This window comes from Festucalex cinctus, chromosome 10 (genome assembly GCF_051991245.1).
Source record: "Festucalex cinctus isolate MCC-2025b chromosome 10, RoL_Fcin_1.0, whole genome shotgun sequence".
In the NCBI taxonomy this organism is placed as follows: Eukaryota; Metazoa; Chordata; class Actinopteri; order Syngnathiformes; family Syngnathidae; genus Festucalex; species Festucalex cinctus.
In genome coordinates, this window is record NC_135420.1 from 28734373 (window position 1) to 28751115 (window position 16743).

A 16743-nucleotide genomic window follows, 5' to 3' on the forward strand; every position below is an offset into this window, starting at 1 on the left:
TGATGGATCGAGGACGACAAGTCTTGTCGCTTTGGCAAAAAAAAAACAAAAAAAACGTGGACACGACTGCGGTTTGTTGTTCATGTTTGCTTGTTTTCGTCACGGCAGGATTTTCCCCGAATCGTTCCGCTGGCTGTTGACCACTCAGCACTACAGACGCTCAAAAGAAATGATGCTGCGCATTGCAAGAAAGAACCAAGTTGACCTGACAAGTGAGGCCGGCAGAGTTCTTTCAGGTGATAACGTTTATGTTATGTTCCAAAAACGACCTGCAAATCCGTGTTAATTTAAAAAAAAAAAACGTTAATTATACATGTATATATTACGTATATATGTTTTTTCATTTTGGTATGATTTTTACTTTATTATAAATGCTTTTTCATGCATCATATGTGTTCTTTTTTTTTCAATTACATTCACTTTTTCCATTAAAAATATGTTTTTTTTTATTATTATTATTATACAGCACAGTATACATTTTTTTTCATTTATTATATGTTTTTTCGTTTTGGTATGATTTTTTTAATTTATTATAAATGCTTTTTCATGCATCATATATGTTCTTTTTTCAATTAATTAATTTTTTCCATTAAAAAAATGTTGTTTTTTATTATTATTATACAGCACAGTATACATTTTTTTTCATTTATGATATGTTTTTTTGTTTTGGTACGATTTTTAATTTATTGTGAATGTTTTTTCATTCATTAGATGTTTTTAAAATTGATGAATCTAGCAACGATTCAATCGATTAATCACTAAAGTGAATCATTTAAATTTTGTATTAGAGTATGACAAAAGCATATTTTCTCCTGATTACTTTTTATTCGCCAGTGATTGCTTGCTTACGTGTGACGCAAGTGAATTTCATGTGCTCAGTAGTCGATTTGTGGCTGTTGCGATGGTGCATCATATTTTTTTGTAATCCCTTCAAACTATGTTGAGCAAAAAAAGAAAAAAGAAAGTCGTCCGACGAATATGTACATGCAACTCTCATGTATAATGGAATGTGTGGTGTTCCACAGGGTTCAATACTGGGGCCTCTGCTGTTTTCATTGTATCTGCTGTCACAGACAATTTTTTATTTTTTTTGCAATTGATTTTCCGATCGATTGACTCCCGGAATGCGTCTGAAGGTGTGTCATCATGTCTTCGAGCAGAGTTGGAGCAGGATCTGCACAAGGAGCCCCAGCGGACCTGCATCGTGAAGATGATGAGCACCAGGAACCTGTGGAAGAACATCGTGGTGCTCTGTGTCAACTCGTAAGTCGGGTTTATTTTTATTTTTTATTTTTTTACCAAAGACATATTTATACGTTTTTGTTTTCTCTATGCTAAAGCATGCTTCTTTATGCTTTGGCTTAGAAAAAATAAAAAACGTATAAATACGTCTTGGGACACTTCAAACATTTAAACTAAAACGTATTTATACGTTTGTGTTTTTTTTTTCCTTTTGCCAAAGTATACTTCTGTGTGCTTTAGCATTAAAAAAAAACGTATAAATACGTCTTTGGGACACTTCAAACATTTAAACTAAAACGTATTTATACGTTTTTGGGATCAAATGAGTTAAGAAGTAAAGATGAGTTGTTGATCCTTTTTATTTTTTGGGGCCAGGTTGACAGGCTACGGGATCCACCACTGCTTCGCTCGCAGCATGATGGACCCGGAGGCGCAGCCCACCGCTCTGTGCCACACCGACTACTACACCATGGCGGGCATCGCCGTGGCGACGTGCGTGGCGCTCTGCCCCATGGTGGCGCTGATGGGCCGGCGCGGAGGACTTCTCACCTTCATGATCATCACGGCTCTCGCGTCGCTGCTGCAGCTCGGACTGCTCAATTGTGAGGGAGAGGAAAGAAAAATCCTTTTTTAAGTTCTTTTTGGTGTGCAAGCAAGAAAAGAAAAAAAGATTTTTCGTTTTAGTTCGTTTTTTATTTCGTTTTGAGTTTTGTTTATTTATAGATTTTGTTATTTAATTTAGTTACTTTTAATTAGTTTTTAGGGTGGTTTTGTTCATTTTTATTAGTTTTAGTAATTTAATAAATGCTTAGTTTTATTATTAGTTAGTTTCAGTATGAGTTTTAGATTTTTTTTTGTTTTTTGTTTGTTTTTTTTTAGTTAATTTTTATTTTCGTTTTGAGTTTTTGTTTTTTAATTTACTTAGTTTTAATTAGTTTTCAGGGTGGTTCTGTTTTTTTGTTTTTTTCAAATTTTAGGTATTTAAAAATGCATTTTTGTTTTTTGTTTTTTCAATAATTTTTATAAAGCATTTTTGTTTTTATTTTATGTTGTTAACAAAATTATAGTTATATATAGTATATATAGGGTTATAGTTTTGGAATTTTTCATTTTAGTTTTGATTTTGTTTTGAGTTTTTTTTTTTTTTTTTTTTAGTTTTAATTAGTTTTCAGGGTGGTTTGGTTCAGTTTTTATTAGTTTTAGTTATTTAATAAATGCTTTGTTTTAGTTAGTTTCAGTATTAGTTTTATTTTTTTTAAATGTGTATTACTTGTGTGCAATATTTACAAAAACAGCATTAATTAATTAATTAATTTAAAATAATAATAATAATAAGAAGAAGAATAATTACAATGATTATTATTTATTTTATTTTATTTAAATACTTGTGCTCAATATTGAAATAGATGAAGCCCAGTGGGATCCACAAAACTTGCTCGCGATCCAAAATCCAATTTCGTTTGAAGGGATGTGCTGCTTTCTTGTTGTTTCTTTCTGTTTTTGCCAATAACATTTTTCTTTGATTTTTTCTGCCCTCCACGCACCAACCGCTCACGCGATCCAGTGATTGGGAAGTACAGTCTTCGATATGACACAGGTACGCCTCTCGTGGTCTGCTTGGATATAAATCACGATGATGAATGTTTGTTTTTTTCCTTACGTGATTTTGTTGTTGTTAATGTCGCAGTCCTGCGCGACAGCCTGAAGAGGAAGTTCTCGGTGGCCTTCTCCATCATCGGCATGTTCTCTTCTCACGCTGTCAGCACGCTCAGCATCTTTTTTTGCGCTGAAATCACACCGACCGTCATCAGGTGAGTCCCGAGTTGCCCGTGGCGAGATACGATTATGTGACTGTCACTTTTTTTTTTTTACCAAATTATTTTCTTTAAAAAAAAAAAAAAAAAAAATTCATGAAACAAAATTTTTTTAATTTAAAATTAAATAAAATAGTCAGTCATTGTGTAATACATTTTTTAGTAAAAAACAAACAAACAAAAAAAAACATAAAATCAGTCCTTTTTTTAACCTGACATATTAATATAACTATTAATCTCAACAATGTACTTTTTTTTTTTTTTTTTTTAAATATAACAAATAAACTTTGAGGACCTCCTGCACAAACCAAAAGTAAAAAAAAAAAAAAAAAAAAAAAGTTTGTTGAAAAGGACCAGTCAATACTTTGCTAAATAAAAAAACAATAGTAATAATGAAATAAAAAATAAAATATAAAAAATAAACAGTCATTCTAAATTACATTTTTTTAGTAAAAAAATAAATAAATAGAATCAGCTTTTTTTTTTTTACCTGGTGTATTAATAACTATTAATCTGAACATTTATGATGTGCATTTTTTATAAATATAATATTTGAGGACCTCCTCTGGTGTGTAATGAATGACCCAATCAGCGAGTTAGTTGAAGTTGCCGTCTTGATGAGTCACTAAAGTGAAACGTGGCGGCCGCAGGGGCGGCGGCGTGGGCGTGGTCCTGGCTTCGGCCGGCTTCGGCATGCTGACGGCGCCCATCATGGAGCTCCACAACCAGAAGGGCTACTTCCTGCATCACGTCATCTTCGCCTGCTGCACGCTGCTGTGCATCATCTGCCTGCTGCTGCTGCCCGAGCCGCGCGGGCAGCCGCTGCCCGAGACGCTGGCCGACGGCGAGACCTTCGCCCGCCGCGCCGCGCCGCGCCCGGGCGAGCAGCACCTCCTGCTGGCCAAGGGCGAGCGCGACTGCTCGCGCGTCCGCCTGTCGGCCACCGGGGGCGCCGCCGTCGCCGCCGCCACCGCTCTGGCCGCCGTGCCCGCCTCCTACTCGCTGGCCACCGGCGGCGAGCTGATTGGCGGCCGCGCCGCCGCCGTGGTGGTGGCCAATGGCGTTTGAGCGCGACTGCCATATTTGGAAGGGAAGAACCGCGTGAAATTGCCATTTGTCATCTCTTGCCAAATTATGACTGGGAAATCCCGTGAATAACACTCAAAAATCAGGATCGAGAGCGGTCAAAAATTCATCGATTATCAAATTCATCCACAACTATTGTCAGAATCCAGTAATTGTTTGGAGCCATTTTTACATTTAAAATGGTCCAAATTCTCTGATTTCTGTGATCCTTCATGAAAGAAGATCGATTTATCTTCTGCATTTCATCAAAATCAGACATTTACAAACGTCTGCTTTTACTTTGGAAAACAATGAAAAAGAATTCAAAGGAGAACGACAACAAATTTCAGCCCGGAAAAATGTTAGTCAACAGAGTCGAGCGGTCAAAATTAATTGATTAATCGACAAGTAATGTTGCGGCGTGACATGCCGTGCGAAATTGTACGGAATGCTGGCGCGAGCGGCCGTTTTTCGTGCACTGAAACGTTTTTGTCGATGGTGGAGAACGACAACAAATTGGAACAAATTTCGGCCCGGAAAAATGTTAGTCAACAGAGTCGTGTAGTCAAAATTAATTGATTAATCGACAAGTTATGTTGTGACGTTGACATGATGTACGAAATTGCACGGAATGCCGCCGCGAACGGCCGTTTTTCATGCACTGAAACGTTTTTGTCGATGGTGGAGAACAACAACAAATTGGAACAAATTTCAGCCCGGAAAAATGTTAGTCAACAGAGTCGAGCGGTCAAAATTAATTGATTAATTGACAAGTTATGTTGTGACGTTGACATGATGTACGAAATTGCACGGAATGCCGCCGCGAACGGCCGTTTTTCATGCACTGAAACTTTTTTGTTGATGGGGGAGAACAACAAAAAATTGGAACAAATTTCAGCCCGGAAAAATGTTAGTCAACAGAGTCGAGCGGTCAAAATTAATTGATGAATCGACAAGTTATGTTGTGGCGTGACATGACGTACGAAATTTCACGGAATGCCGGCGCGAGCGGCCGTTTTTTGCACTGAAACTTTTTTGTCGATGGTGGAGAACAACAACAAATTGGAACAAATTTCGGCCTGGAAAAATGTTAGTCAACAGAGTCGAGCGGTCAAAATTAATTGATTAATCGACAAGTAATGTTGTGACGTTGACATGACGTACGGAATTTCACGGAATGCCTGTGAGGTCGCCCTACGCAATAAATCAGGGCGCCGTTTTATACACAAATATGGCAAAAAAAAAGGCAGATTTTGTGCAGCGTTATACGCGCGGGTGCGTGTTAATCGCGGGATTTTACGATAATTGGAGAATCACCGAAACATTTGAGCTGACTTTGTTTGTCCAAAGTCTCGGCTGTCGACCCTCTTGCGAGTCTTTTCGCAGGTCCGAGGAGCTGACGAAGGCAAATCGGCAGACTCGCCGTTCTTGTATTTTGCACTACAAATCGAGAGCCAATCTGAAAGTCGTTCGGATGCAGGAATCGGCTCAGCCAACGATCAGCGTTTTGTTTTTTTGCATGAAGCAACCGGCACAAATGAATTTTTCTCACCGGTGGCGCTTCCTCCTCCCGAGTGGAAGTGGGCGTCGTCGCCGATTTTGAAAAGCATTCCAGGTGGTTGGTGAAGGCGTATGATGGTTGTGTCGATCACGTGCAATCGGAAACCTTGGAGACTGCAGGGAAATGCTCAAAGTGACATGAGAGTCGAATGGACTCCAAAGTTCTTTTCGACAAGTCTTATGATGACTCTCAACATTTTTGATTGCTTCTTTTGGACATTTTTTTTTTTTTGGTCACTTGAATGACGCCAACTTGTGTTCATGATGTCATCCTGCTCCTATGATGAACTAGCCAAAAAAAAAAAGCACAATTACAAAAACTAGAACTAGTGATGATTAGAATAGAGCAGTCCGCCTTAGAACAGGATTGGCTGTTTGTTAGGAATATTTAGTACTACATTCAAAACCGTGTTCATGTACCATTCAATAAATAATAGGGATGTAACGATATCCAAACGTCGTGATGCGATATTAACTCATTTGCGCCCCAAAAACGTATAAATACGTTCTATTTTAAATAGTACCAGTGTCCCAAAGACGTGTTTATACGTTTTTTTTGGGGGGGGGGTTTTATGGTAGAGCATAAAGAAGGCTTTGATGTGTCCTCTGAACTGAAGAGAACGGTTGAAGCAATGGTAGTTATTACAAAAACGGCCAGCCGGTGGCAGCAAAGTATAAGAGATCAACCAGGGTGATGTTGCAACAAGCTCTTTTTGCCAGTTTTCATCAGGTGTGAATGATGATGATGAAACTTTGCTATATTCTAACGTTAATTGCTGTGAAACTTTCCTTTGGTAGGTTCCATGTTTTTATAGCAATAGAACACGATATTCTACGATAATTATCACGATATTGTGGGGGAGGTTGGCGAAACAAAAAAAAGGTTCCAGACGATATATTGTGGCAGCTTTGATATCACGACATCGCCATTATGGTTACATCCCTATTCAATAACGACCATTTGTGATGCACGCGTTCACCTTTACAGTTATGATCGAATATAATAAGCACATGACAGAACTGTCGCATCCGACATCTTCCTTGTACTTCTTGTGTTTTGAACAATCTGTATGTTTTCTTTGTTTTTCAACAGTTCAACTGAAGAAGAAAAAAAAAAAAAACTCAAGCCACTAAAACGGTTTTCTAAATCTTATTTTTTAATGATGTATTTGTACACACAAAAAAAAAAAGAAGCCATAGGCTGACATGTTTTGATAATAAAAAAAACCCACTTAATTTATTGTGTCAATAAAAGAACACTGGATGTTATCGTGTTGTCGGATGTCGTGGTTGCAACCAATTTTTGTGCCGAAAATCAAAACTTCCCCGGATGAAGCTGGATCTCCTTTTTGATTCGCTTCTCCACGAGCAGCGAGAGGCCCGAGTCGCTCGTCGGAAGGCTGCAACTCACAAACACTTGCTTCTTCGTCTTCTTGGCTGCAAATGCGCACAATTAAGTACACTCGCCAACAGTTTGTTTTCATGTTCAACACGTTTGCGTTCTGATCTGCAGATATCGTCGTGGAAACAACAAAATAATAATCCTCATTTTGGTCCATCTTCATATGAGAGTTCAGCGAAAAGGAGATCATCAATAAAATCATGTAACATACTTTAAAAAAAAAGAATAATTCAGTCATAATAAATCCTAATTGACTACAATTTTTTTTATAATAATAATAATAATACATTTATTTTGTATAGCACTGAACAGGTAGTTAAAAATAAAAAATCAAGGACAAAGATAAAATTGGTACAAAAAGCTTTAAAAAAAAAAAAAAAAAAAAAAAAATAGTCCAAAACATAAACTCATTACAAAAGTAAACATTCGTAATAATAAATAAATAAACAGATGGGTTTTGAGTTCTTTTTAGACTTAGTTATCACATTTGGGGCCTCAAATACAAAAAAAACAAAAAAAAAACACCAAATGATTACTGTATAATTTGTGGTTGCAAGCTTTACTTGAAGTTATTGACATCATGTAAATAACGATAAATTAAATTATCGTCTGTCTTTTGTGGAACTGTGTGCACCCAAAAATATTGATTAAATAAATGGTGGCATTTTGCCCCTAAAATTTGAGATGTTCATCTTCTTACATATTTTTATTTTATATAATTAGTATTTTTATATATATATATATATATATTTTTTTTTTTGTTGCTCTCATACTTCAGACTAGTAGTCATATAGTGAAAATGAGTGGGGTAAATATTTACTTTGCAAGTCAGTATATCGTGTAAAATCTCAGGTTAGGGTCCACGGTCGACATTTTTCTCTCATTTTCAATTAAGAAACAATATATATATATATATATATATATATATATATATATAATATATATATATATATATATATAATATATATATATATATATATAATATATATATATATATATATATATATATATTATATATATATATATATATATATATATATATATATATATATATATGCCCCAGAACTGAACCAGTGATGGAAAAGAAGTGAGATGATAAATCAATCACTCAGCGAGACATTTAAATGAATGTGGCGGCAAAGTTTGGATTTGAGATGAGAATAAATTGGTCGTCAGTCGACTCGGCATGTTTGATGGAACACTTTGTGGTCAACTTTGATCATTCTACAGTATGATTTTTTTTTTTTCAATTATTTTGTCTGTAAAATAAAAGAGACTGCAGCAATACCTAATCTCTGTGCCAAAGAATTTAGAGAAGTATCTGAAGGGTCTCCCATCACTAACGTGGATAATGGCATTGAGTCCTGTAGAAAAAAAAAAAAAAAAAAAAAGTGTTTAGTTGCACTGAAACACATTTTAATATCAAAATGTTTTCACTCATTTACGCCTCCCAGATTAAGATCTACTTCACTTTCGGTCTTCACTTATGTATTTATTCATTCATTCTCATTCATTTCATGCGAGTATGCAACGACTTGAAACAGCTAAAAAGAAGCCGCATCGGATGACGTCATCATCATTAAACAGCGTCGTGATCACTTTGCAAAGGGGAAAAACGTCATTTGTCTTGACGAGCCCTTCATTAAGACGTTTTGCAAAGTGATGCCGAGTTATTTTTTTTTTGTGGCACTCACGTATCTGCTGCTCATCGAAACCGCCATGTTGCTCAGAAGCGGACTCGAACCGACCCAGAGGAAAAATCCGCCGCTGAGTTTCATGACGTGAAAGTGGACCGTCTGCTCCATCAACCTCTCCGAAAAGTTGTGAACCGAAATCGGGTCCGGCGTCTCTCCGTTTTGCGCTTCGCTCATTTTTTTTATTTTTTTATTTTTATTTTTTTGTACGTGCGAATATTTATTGACAAAGCAGAAGTGACAACAACTTCCGGGTTAGGACGACGGACGCAGCCCAAAGCAATCGATGAAAGACGTGCCCGATCTGTATGCGTTTCGCGTCCTCGGCGTTTTGGTGTGCTTCATCGCCATCTACTGCACAAAATAAGTACAGGTACAGTACTGGATTTTTTTATTTATTTTTTTTAACCCTGTGGTATTTGTCACCTTTTCCCTTTTTAAAAAAATAAATAAATATATTTACGTGATTGGTGTGTTATACCAAAGAATATCAAAGATATAGAAGCAAAAAAATAATGGGCCTAATAATAAATCCGCCGATTGTCATAACTTGTAGAGGTTCAAAATGGCACCATGCGGTAATTTAAATTATTGCAAACCATGATTCTTTACAAAATGCCAATTTTGGCCACATTGACTCCCATTATAAATCATAATTTTTTGATATACGTACTGTAAAACATTGTCCCCAAAAAAAACTGGCATGAAATCATCGTCTGTCTTTTGTGGAACTGTGTGTGCATTCTGAGAGCATTTAAGCTGCCCTAGATTCAACCTGCGACGTCGAGCTTTCTCCACTGGCACACATTCGGAACCACATGTCAACTTAATCCACTTCGGCCTCACTGGGGATCGTTCGCTGCGAAAAGGTTTATCTCCGTTTAGATGAACGAGGCGTCTTAACTGCATCCAAACAGGTGCTGACGCTCCAATTTGCTGGCCAGGAAGACAGGTAAAAGGACAAAACTGCAACTTCTATTTCAGTATTTGAAAAAAAAAAAAAGCCAAATTGAAATAAATAATATTTGTGTTGTAATATAGTTTACAGTCTGGAGTCTCCTCTGTGAGGAGGCGAGCCAGCCACGTGAGAAAAAAATGAACCGCTACACGATGCTCAAACAGTTGGGTGATGGCACGTATGGAAGTGTCCTCCTGGCCAAGAATAACGAGACGGGCGAGCTGGTTGCCATCAAGAGGTGAGTGCAGCTTTTGCCACATTTTGGGTAAGACGGCTTCGTTTGGATCTGAACAAGCTTAGACGCGGTCAAAACATGTTGCCTCATCCCCATTCATAAACTGAATGTATGAAGAAATAAAGTGGCGTAAGGATCACTTTAAAAAAGGGACACATTGTTATGGAAAATGTATTTTTTTTTATTCACTACTGTGAAACGATTTGCCAGTGAAGGCTTCACGCAAGGTAAGCAGAGCTGGATACACAGATTCCAACAACTGCCTGCTGATCACCTGATTGATTTGTGGTGTTGACACAATGGAGGCGTAACTGGCCCAAAAGTAAATGGGGCGGGGACTAACAATCTTATGTTGCCGCGGTTACTGACAACCTCTGTTCTTTTTTTTCCTGAAAACACTTATCAAGTGTTTTTATACGCTAGCATCCCTGTTTGGAGTAAAATGTGCCTCTCAAATTACATACTTAACAGAACAGAAGGCTACAGAAATGGTCTGTAAGTTAGGGCAACGCAAGATGGCTGCCCTCTGGTTTCAACCGGAACTTCCTGGTTTCCACTTCCTGTTTGCGACGTGTGATCCGCGGCACAGTTCTTGCGCTTCCGCCTTTGAGTATGTAGCGTGTCCGTCAGTTGTCCGAAGCATTTCGGAGAGCTGAGACTGGTTGGGGGGTCGTGGGGGGTGGGGGAGGGGGAGGGGGGCGGCAGCGCTGGGCGTGCGAGTGTTGGAACGCGGCCGTCAGTGGCCGGAAATGACGCTGAGATGTAAAACCCGGACGTCGAAAGTTTTTTTTTTTTTTTTTTTTTTTTTTTTTTTTCGTGGCATCTACCGCATTCATAAAGCTTCTGTCGGCGTGATTGATTGTCAAAAATACAATAAAAGAAACAGCAAGCTAATCGTTAAGTTGTAAGACATGGCGACATTCAAATGCCAGCGAAAGAAAGCCGACGGAATCCTGAATGTTGTCATTTTTCAGGATGAAGAGGAAGTTTTATTCTTGGGAAGAGTGTATGAATCTCAGGGAGTTGAAGGTGAGAATTTGTTCAAAAAGTGTCACTGACATTTATTTTTCTTTACTGTTTGAGTGTGTTTGCAACCGGTGCGCTTATATGCAGTGCCAATCGCGACTATCAAGAATGTATCGAGTGGAATTGTTATTGATGACTTTTGTTTTCCGTGTATAATAACAGTCGCTGAAGAAACTAAACCATCCCAATGTGATCAAACTGAAAGAGGTCATCAGGAAAAATAATCACCTCTTCTTTATCTTTGAGTATATGAAGGAAAACCTCTACCAGCTCATGACTGATAGGTAAAATGTGACTTTGCATCATTTGTTTGCACTTCAATTCATTTTTGGAAATGATTTATTTATTTTTTTGCCCATCTTTGATGCTGCCAGGAACTATGTGATGTTCTCGGAAAACGAGATCCGGAACATCATGTTTCAAGTGTTGTCTGGCTTAGCTTTCATGCATAAACACGGTAAGAAATTCTTCTTTCTTGACATGAACAATTTTAGGAACTACTCTCAAACATGTAGCGTAAATATTTCAACTTGAAAAATACATATGCAGCTCAACTTAAGCTCAGCCAAAACTATTTGTATATGTATCCCATATCGTGTTTTTTCATCTGCTGCTGTTCTACTGTAAATATCAAACTTTACTGGCATACAAAGAGGAGAATTCATTCTTTCATTTGCTTGATTTGGCGTCCTTGAAGACAATTTCGTTTGCTCTCTTCAAAAAAACATCCAAATGCTGTCAAATGTCCGTCAGCGAATTCAACGCCAACATTTGCTTGCAGGCTATTTCCACCGTGACATGAAACCGGAGAACTTGCTTTGCAATGGTCCAGAATTGGTTAAGATTGCCGATTTTGGCCTGGCCCGGGAAATCCGCTCCCAGCCGCCGTACACCGATTACGTGGCCACCAGATGGTGAGTTCGAAAATGACGACCAAAAAAAAAAATGTCGTCCAGTCGAGAGAAGACGAGAAGATGATGTTGGTGTTGTTGTTGTGTCGAGCAGGTACCGAGCTCCGGAAATTCTGCTCAGGTTCACGTCGTACAGCTCGCCCGTCGACGTCTGGGCGGTGGGCTGCATCATGGCCGAGCTGTACACGCTGCGCCCGCTCTTCCCCGGCAACAGCGAGGTGGACGAGCTCTTCAAGATCTGTCAAGTGCTGGGAACCTTGACGAAGGTGAGCCATGATCTCCAAATGAGCAAAACCTTGATTTATTTGAGGGGCCACTTCACGTTGTTTGCGCGTCGTAGGCCGACTGGCCCGAGGGCTACATTTTAGCCAGCTTGATGAACTTCCGCTTTCCAAAATGTTACCCCACCTGCCTGAGCGTGCTCATCCCCAACGCCAGCGACGAAGCCGTCGCGCTCATGAAGGACATGTTGCAGTGGGATCCCAAGAAGAGGCCAAAAGCTGCTCAGGTACACACAAAAAAAAAAAAAAAAAAAAAATCACTTTCACTTATGGACTTTCTTCACATGACAACAACCTGCAGGAAATATTTTATTTTGGCGGGTATCTCTTTTCAATGGTCTCAATGTGTATGAAATTTGATGAAACAGAACGTTTTCAAGGATTATGTAAATGATCAAAGCCTTTGTCATATTAAAGTTTTTAAAAAAAAATTTTTTTATAATGTGTGGCAGTAAAAGAGTTAAAACACCATATATCATGTTGTTTCTACTAAGTACTAGGGGTGTTTAAAAAAATCGATTCGGCGATATATCGCGATACTACATCGCGTGATTCTCGAATCGATTCAATAATCGGCCGAATCGATTTTTTTTTTTTAAATTTTTTTGAATTTTTTTTTTTTGATTCACACCTTGAGCATGGAAGAATGTTATATGAACGTAACATTAAGCCTTAATATTTTATTTTAATGCTGTTCAAACATGAAACAGATTACAACTTCTATAAGACTGAAATTTCAGATAAATAAATAATACATTTTCATATAAATCTTACACTCTACAAGCTTACTGATTAGTATTTTCTCAATTTGAATGAAAAAAAATCGCAACAATCGACTTATAAATTCGTATCGGGATTAATCGGTATCGAATCGAATCGTGACCTGTGAATCGTGATACGAATCGAATCGTCAGGTACTAGGCAATTCACACCCCTACTAAGTACTGTCTCAAATATTCTCCATTTTGGATACTGTAAATGTATCGGATGGTATGGCGAGAAATGTTTCTTGGGAGGAGCAATATGGCCGCCTCACCACCTCAAAAGTCTTGGCTTATCGGCTATCCGGTTATATTTAAATACATGAGCAGCCACCTGCGCGTTATTCAGTATCGTGCACTGGAACGCCAGATAATTGCAAAAAAAATCAATCAAATCTTCTCCTCAACATGGTGTGTGTTTTGGTTGTGATTTCCAGGCGCTGCGCTATCCCTACTTTCACGTGGGCCAGTCGCTTGCGGACCCTCTCAAGTACTGCAAGCAGCACGAGTTGCAGTCAAAGCATAGCAAAGGAGTCGCCGAAGAAAAAGTTGCTTGTGAAGCAAACAGATTGTTTCGGGAGCCCAAAAAGGCGCAAGCGGAGTCGCCGCACAGGAGCGGCCAAGTTCTGCGCCCGACGCTTCATCCGTCCGTCCAACCGTCCCACCAGCAGCAGCAGCAGCAGCAGCAGCAGCAGCAAGCGTGTCCCAGCTTGATTTCAGCGGAAGAGCAGCAGGAACCTCTCAGCCTGGTTACCAACCGGCAGCCGCTAGCTGTAAGTCCACTCGCGTTCGTTCGCCTCGTGTAGTTCCAAATCAAAACAAAAACAAAGAGGTGAGCTTCTCCCTTTCTGTGAAATCGAAAGGCGACAAAAGGAGGGAACGGCGTTAGCCGGGCGAGGGGGGGGCGAAGACGATGGGGTCAAACGTCCGTCAAATGCGTGGACAGCTGGGAAATGGCCGCCGCTGACGACGACGACGTGGGCGTTTCCATCTCCAAGAAGCCGACCATCAACACTTTGAGGGCTGAAGGAGCCTCATTCGATGAGGCCCACACTTGGTATAAGCGCTCATTCGCAAGTCTTCACGTTCATGACGCGTCGTGTACGGAAGCGTATTGCATTCACTTGAAAAAAATAAAAAAATAACTCCTGTTTTTATGACGAATTTTTTGGGGAGCTTTGTTTTTTTTTTTTTTTTTTTTTTAAGTCAATTTTTTTTCATTTTTTTTTTTTAATATTTTTTTCAGTTTTACTGAATATTTTTTCCTGTCATAAAAAATATTTAGAAAAACAGGCAAAAAATATTCAGAAAAACTGGAGGAAAAACATTATTAAAAAAAAAATATTTAAAAAAAACATAGCATCAACTTCTGTTTTGGAATATTTTTTGTTTGTTTGTTTGTTTGTTTGTTTGTTTGTGGGATACTTTTTTTCAGTTTTTTGGATTTTTTCCTTTGTTTTTTGGAATATTTTTTTCCCCGTTTTTTGGAAAAAAAATTTGTTTGCTTTTTGGAATATTTCTTTTCCTGATTTTTGGGAATTTTTTTTCAGATGTTGGAATATTTTTTGTTTTGTTTTTTGGGATTTTTTTTCTTGGTTTTTTTTTTTTTTAAATATTTGTTTGTTTTTTATTTTTATTTTTTGTTCTTTTTTTGAATATTTTTCTTTTTGTTGGAATAATTTTTTTCTTTTTTTAGAATTTTTTCTGTTCTTTTGAATATTTTTTTTCTTTTTTTTTTGGAATAGTTGTTTTTTTTTCTGTTTTTTGGAATAATGTTTTTCTCCTTGTTTTTCAGAATACCTTTTCCCCCTGATTTTCTGAATATTTATAATACAGAAAAAAAATATTCAGTAAAAGAAAAAAAAAAATTACGAAAATCACACAAAAAAAACAAAGTTCCCTAAAAGTCAGCAAAACAGATTTTTTTTTCAAGTAAATGCAATACGCTTCCATAATGAAGAAAAATCCAATCAAACTTTTTTTTTTTGCGTGTGTGTCTAGCTTTCCCGTGCCAAAGACTTCCGTGCCAGTAAAACCAACAAGCAGCAACAAAGGTGACGCTGCAATCTTGTCTCCCAAGCAGCATTACCTGCGCCAGTCCAGATACCTGCCAGGTCAGGATGCGCCGCTACAGTCTGTAGCCACCATCACATCAAATTACGTCATTTTGCATCAGCTCGACCGTCCGACTGGCCACATCGGGCCAAGCGCTGCCCAAGCAGATCTAATGACAGAAATGATAGATGGACAAAAAAAGTGCATATGTCTTGTGTTTTTTTTGTTTTTTAATTAATTAGTAGAGATGTAACGATATCCAAACATCACGTAATTATCACGATTTTTAGACCTTTATGATTTATATTTGAGTAGCCTGGCCAGCAACACAGCAAACGTGAATTGACACAAACTTTTTTTTTGTTTTTTTTGTGGTTTTTCAGGCATCGATCCAAAAAGACGATCTTCAACGGGGAACGAGGGAGTCGGCAAAAGCTTGTGGGACATTTTGGGCTTCGCTGAAAGACAAGAAATTGAGCTGCCGCTTATTAAAGGTCCGGTCGATGGGAGGAGGTCGACAACAAAATACATTTGTCAAATCATTTTTTTTGTATCTCTCGTCATCAACAGACTCCTTCACATCCAAGACGAATCTTTCACCTCTTGAAAAGTCCGAAACCAAAGACCGTAAACGGATGGCGCAGATTGGAGGCCCGTCCGCCGGTAAGTTCCAAACCATCAGGCAGGCGTCACTCGTTTCTTTCCGATCGAACGCTCCAAAACGAGTGTCCGTTTTCCAAACCTTTAGTTGATCTGTCAGCGCCCGCCGATCTCAGGATGGACTCCAAAATCAAACTGGCCAAGAACGCAATTTTCTCCAGTAAAGGTAAAAACTACAAACAAGAAGACAAAACGGTGAATTTTCACGTTTTAATCCCGAAAGTGTCTGTGCTGATGATCCCCCAGATAAGCAAATAACGGCGCACGACGACGACTTCGGAGCTCCTCCTCCGATCACTCGCCCTTGCCCGAGTGCACGTTTCTCCAGAATGAACACCTTCGACAGGAACACAAACTTGCCGCCGGTGCACGGCCGGACAGACTGGACTGCCAAATACGGAGGCAACCGCGAGAAACAACGTGCTGAGTATTTGTCATTTTCCATCACTAATTCCTCAAAACATTGAATTGTGGGACAGAAAAATCGGCAGTATTCGTCCACAGAAAATGCCTCAAACAGCAACCAAATGTGAAAGTGTGCAATGTGCAACTTCATTTTTCAATTTCTGGACTCTCATACATGCAAGCACGCAAATGAACACAACTGTCACATGCAAATTGATTTTTAAATCTGTAAATAAATGCAACGAATTGCATTTAACTCATTTTCACTGAAGCAACAACCCTTCGCTGGATTTTTGTCTGATATCGCAAGGCCCTCAGAATAGTGTTCTATGACTATAAAAAATGGAACCGACCAAAAGAAAGATTAGTCTCTTCTTTCATCAAGAAAAAAAAAAAAGTACATTTCTATCTGTTTCTGTTTTGCAGCAATTGCCATGAGAATATAGCGAAGTTTCATCATTATTCACAAATCTGTTTAGAACTGTGGGAAAATCAGCTCATTTTAACATGGCCCTGGTTGATCTCTTATACTCTGCTGCCGCCTGCCGGCCATTTTGTTCTCTGCAGTAGAGACGCTGCATTAAAGCCTTCTGTATGCGCTCCTCCTTCCACATTTTCCCACTGATTCTCACCGTTCCAATTCTAAATATTCTTCTGGGCTTGTATTTTACTCA

General features: G+C 38.5%; 3 protein-coding genes across 6 annotated transcripts in view; 2 read left to right on the forward strand and 1 right to left on the reverse strand.

Annotated features, from left to right (window-relative positions):
• slc22a23b (solute carrier family 22 member 23b) overlaps positions 1-7350 on the forward strand; it is a 44923-nt gene extending 37573 nt beyond the window's left edge. For 2 of the 3 annotated variants that reach the window (XM_077533706.1, XM_077533705.1), the window contains exons 6-11: positions 109-236; positions 1161-1263; positions 1618-1844; positions 2807-2839; positions 2930-3053; positions 3707-7350. In XM_077533706.1, coding sequence (XP_077389832.1) covers positions 109-236; positions 1161-1263; positions 1618-1844; positions 2807-2839; positions 2930-3053; positions 3707-4124 — 1033 coding nt within the window. In that variant the 3' untranslated portion in view covers positions 4125-7350. The remainder of the gene's footprint in view (positions 1-108; positions 237-1160; positions 1264-1617; positions 1845-2806; positions 2840-2929; positions 3054-3706) is intronic. The other variant, XM_077533703.1, reaches the window with a different exon arrangement.
• psmg4 (proteasome (prosome, macropain) assembly chaperone 4) lies at positions 6821-9060 on the reverse strand. The gene is made up of 3 exons (XM_077533718.1): positions 8778-9060; positions 8372-8447; positions 6821-7118 (listed from the first exon to the last, which is right to left on the reverse strand). Exons 1-3 carry the CDS (start codon positions 8952-8954, stop codon positions 6997-6999), a joined length of 375 nt encoding a protein of 124 aa, XP_077389844.1. The 5' UTR covers positions 8955-9060; the 3' UTR covers positions 6821-6996.
• Positions 8683-16622, forward strand: LOC144026744 (serine/threonine-protein kinase MAK-like). 2 transcript variants are annotated; one of them, XM_077533701.1, is made up of 16 exons: positions 8685-9150; positions 9546-9729; positions 9819-9973; positions 10945-10999; positions 11159-11280; positions 11371-11453; positions 11778-11910; positions 12002-12173; positions 12248-12415; positions 13387-13722; positions 13813-14006; positions 14951-15063; positions 15388-15498; positions 15575-15667; positions 15753-15830; positions 15911-16620. In XM_077533701.1, exons 3-16 carry the CDS (start codon positions 9873-9875, stop codon positions 16129-16131), a joined length of 1980 nt encoding a protein of 659 aa, XP_077389827.1. In that variant the 5' UTR covers positions 8685-9150; positions 9546-9729; positions 9819-9872; the 3' UTR covers positions 16132-16620. The 2 variants fall into 2 exon arrangements, with proteins under 2 accessions (XP_077389828.1, XP_077389827.1); XM_077533702.1 differs by having other exon boundaries at positions 8683-9729; positions 14951-15003; positions 15911-16622.
• Positions 16623-16743: the final 121 nt, after the last annotated feature.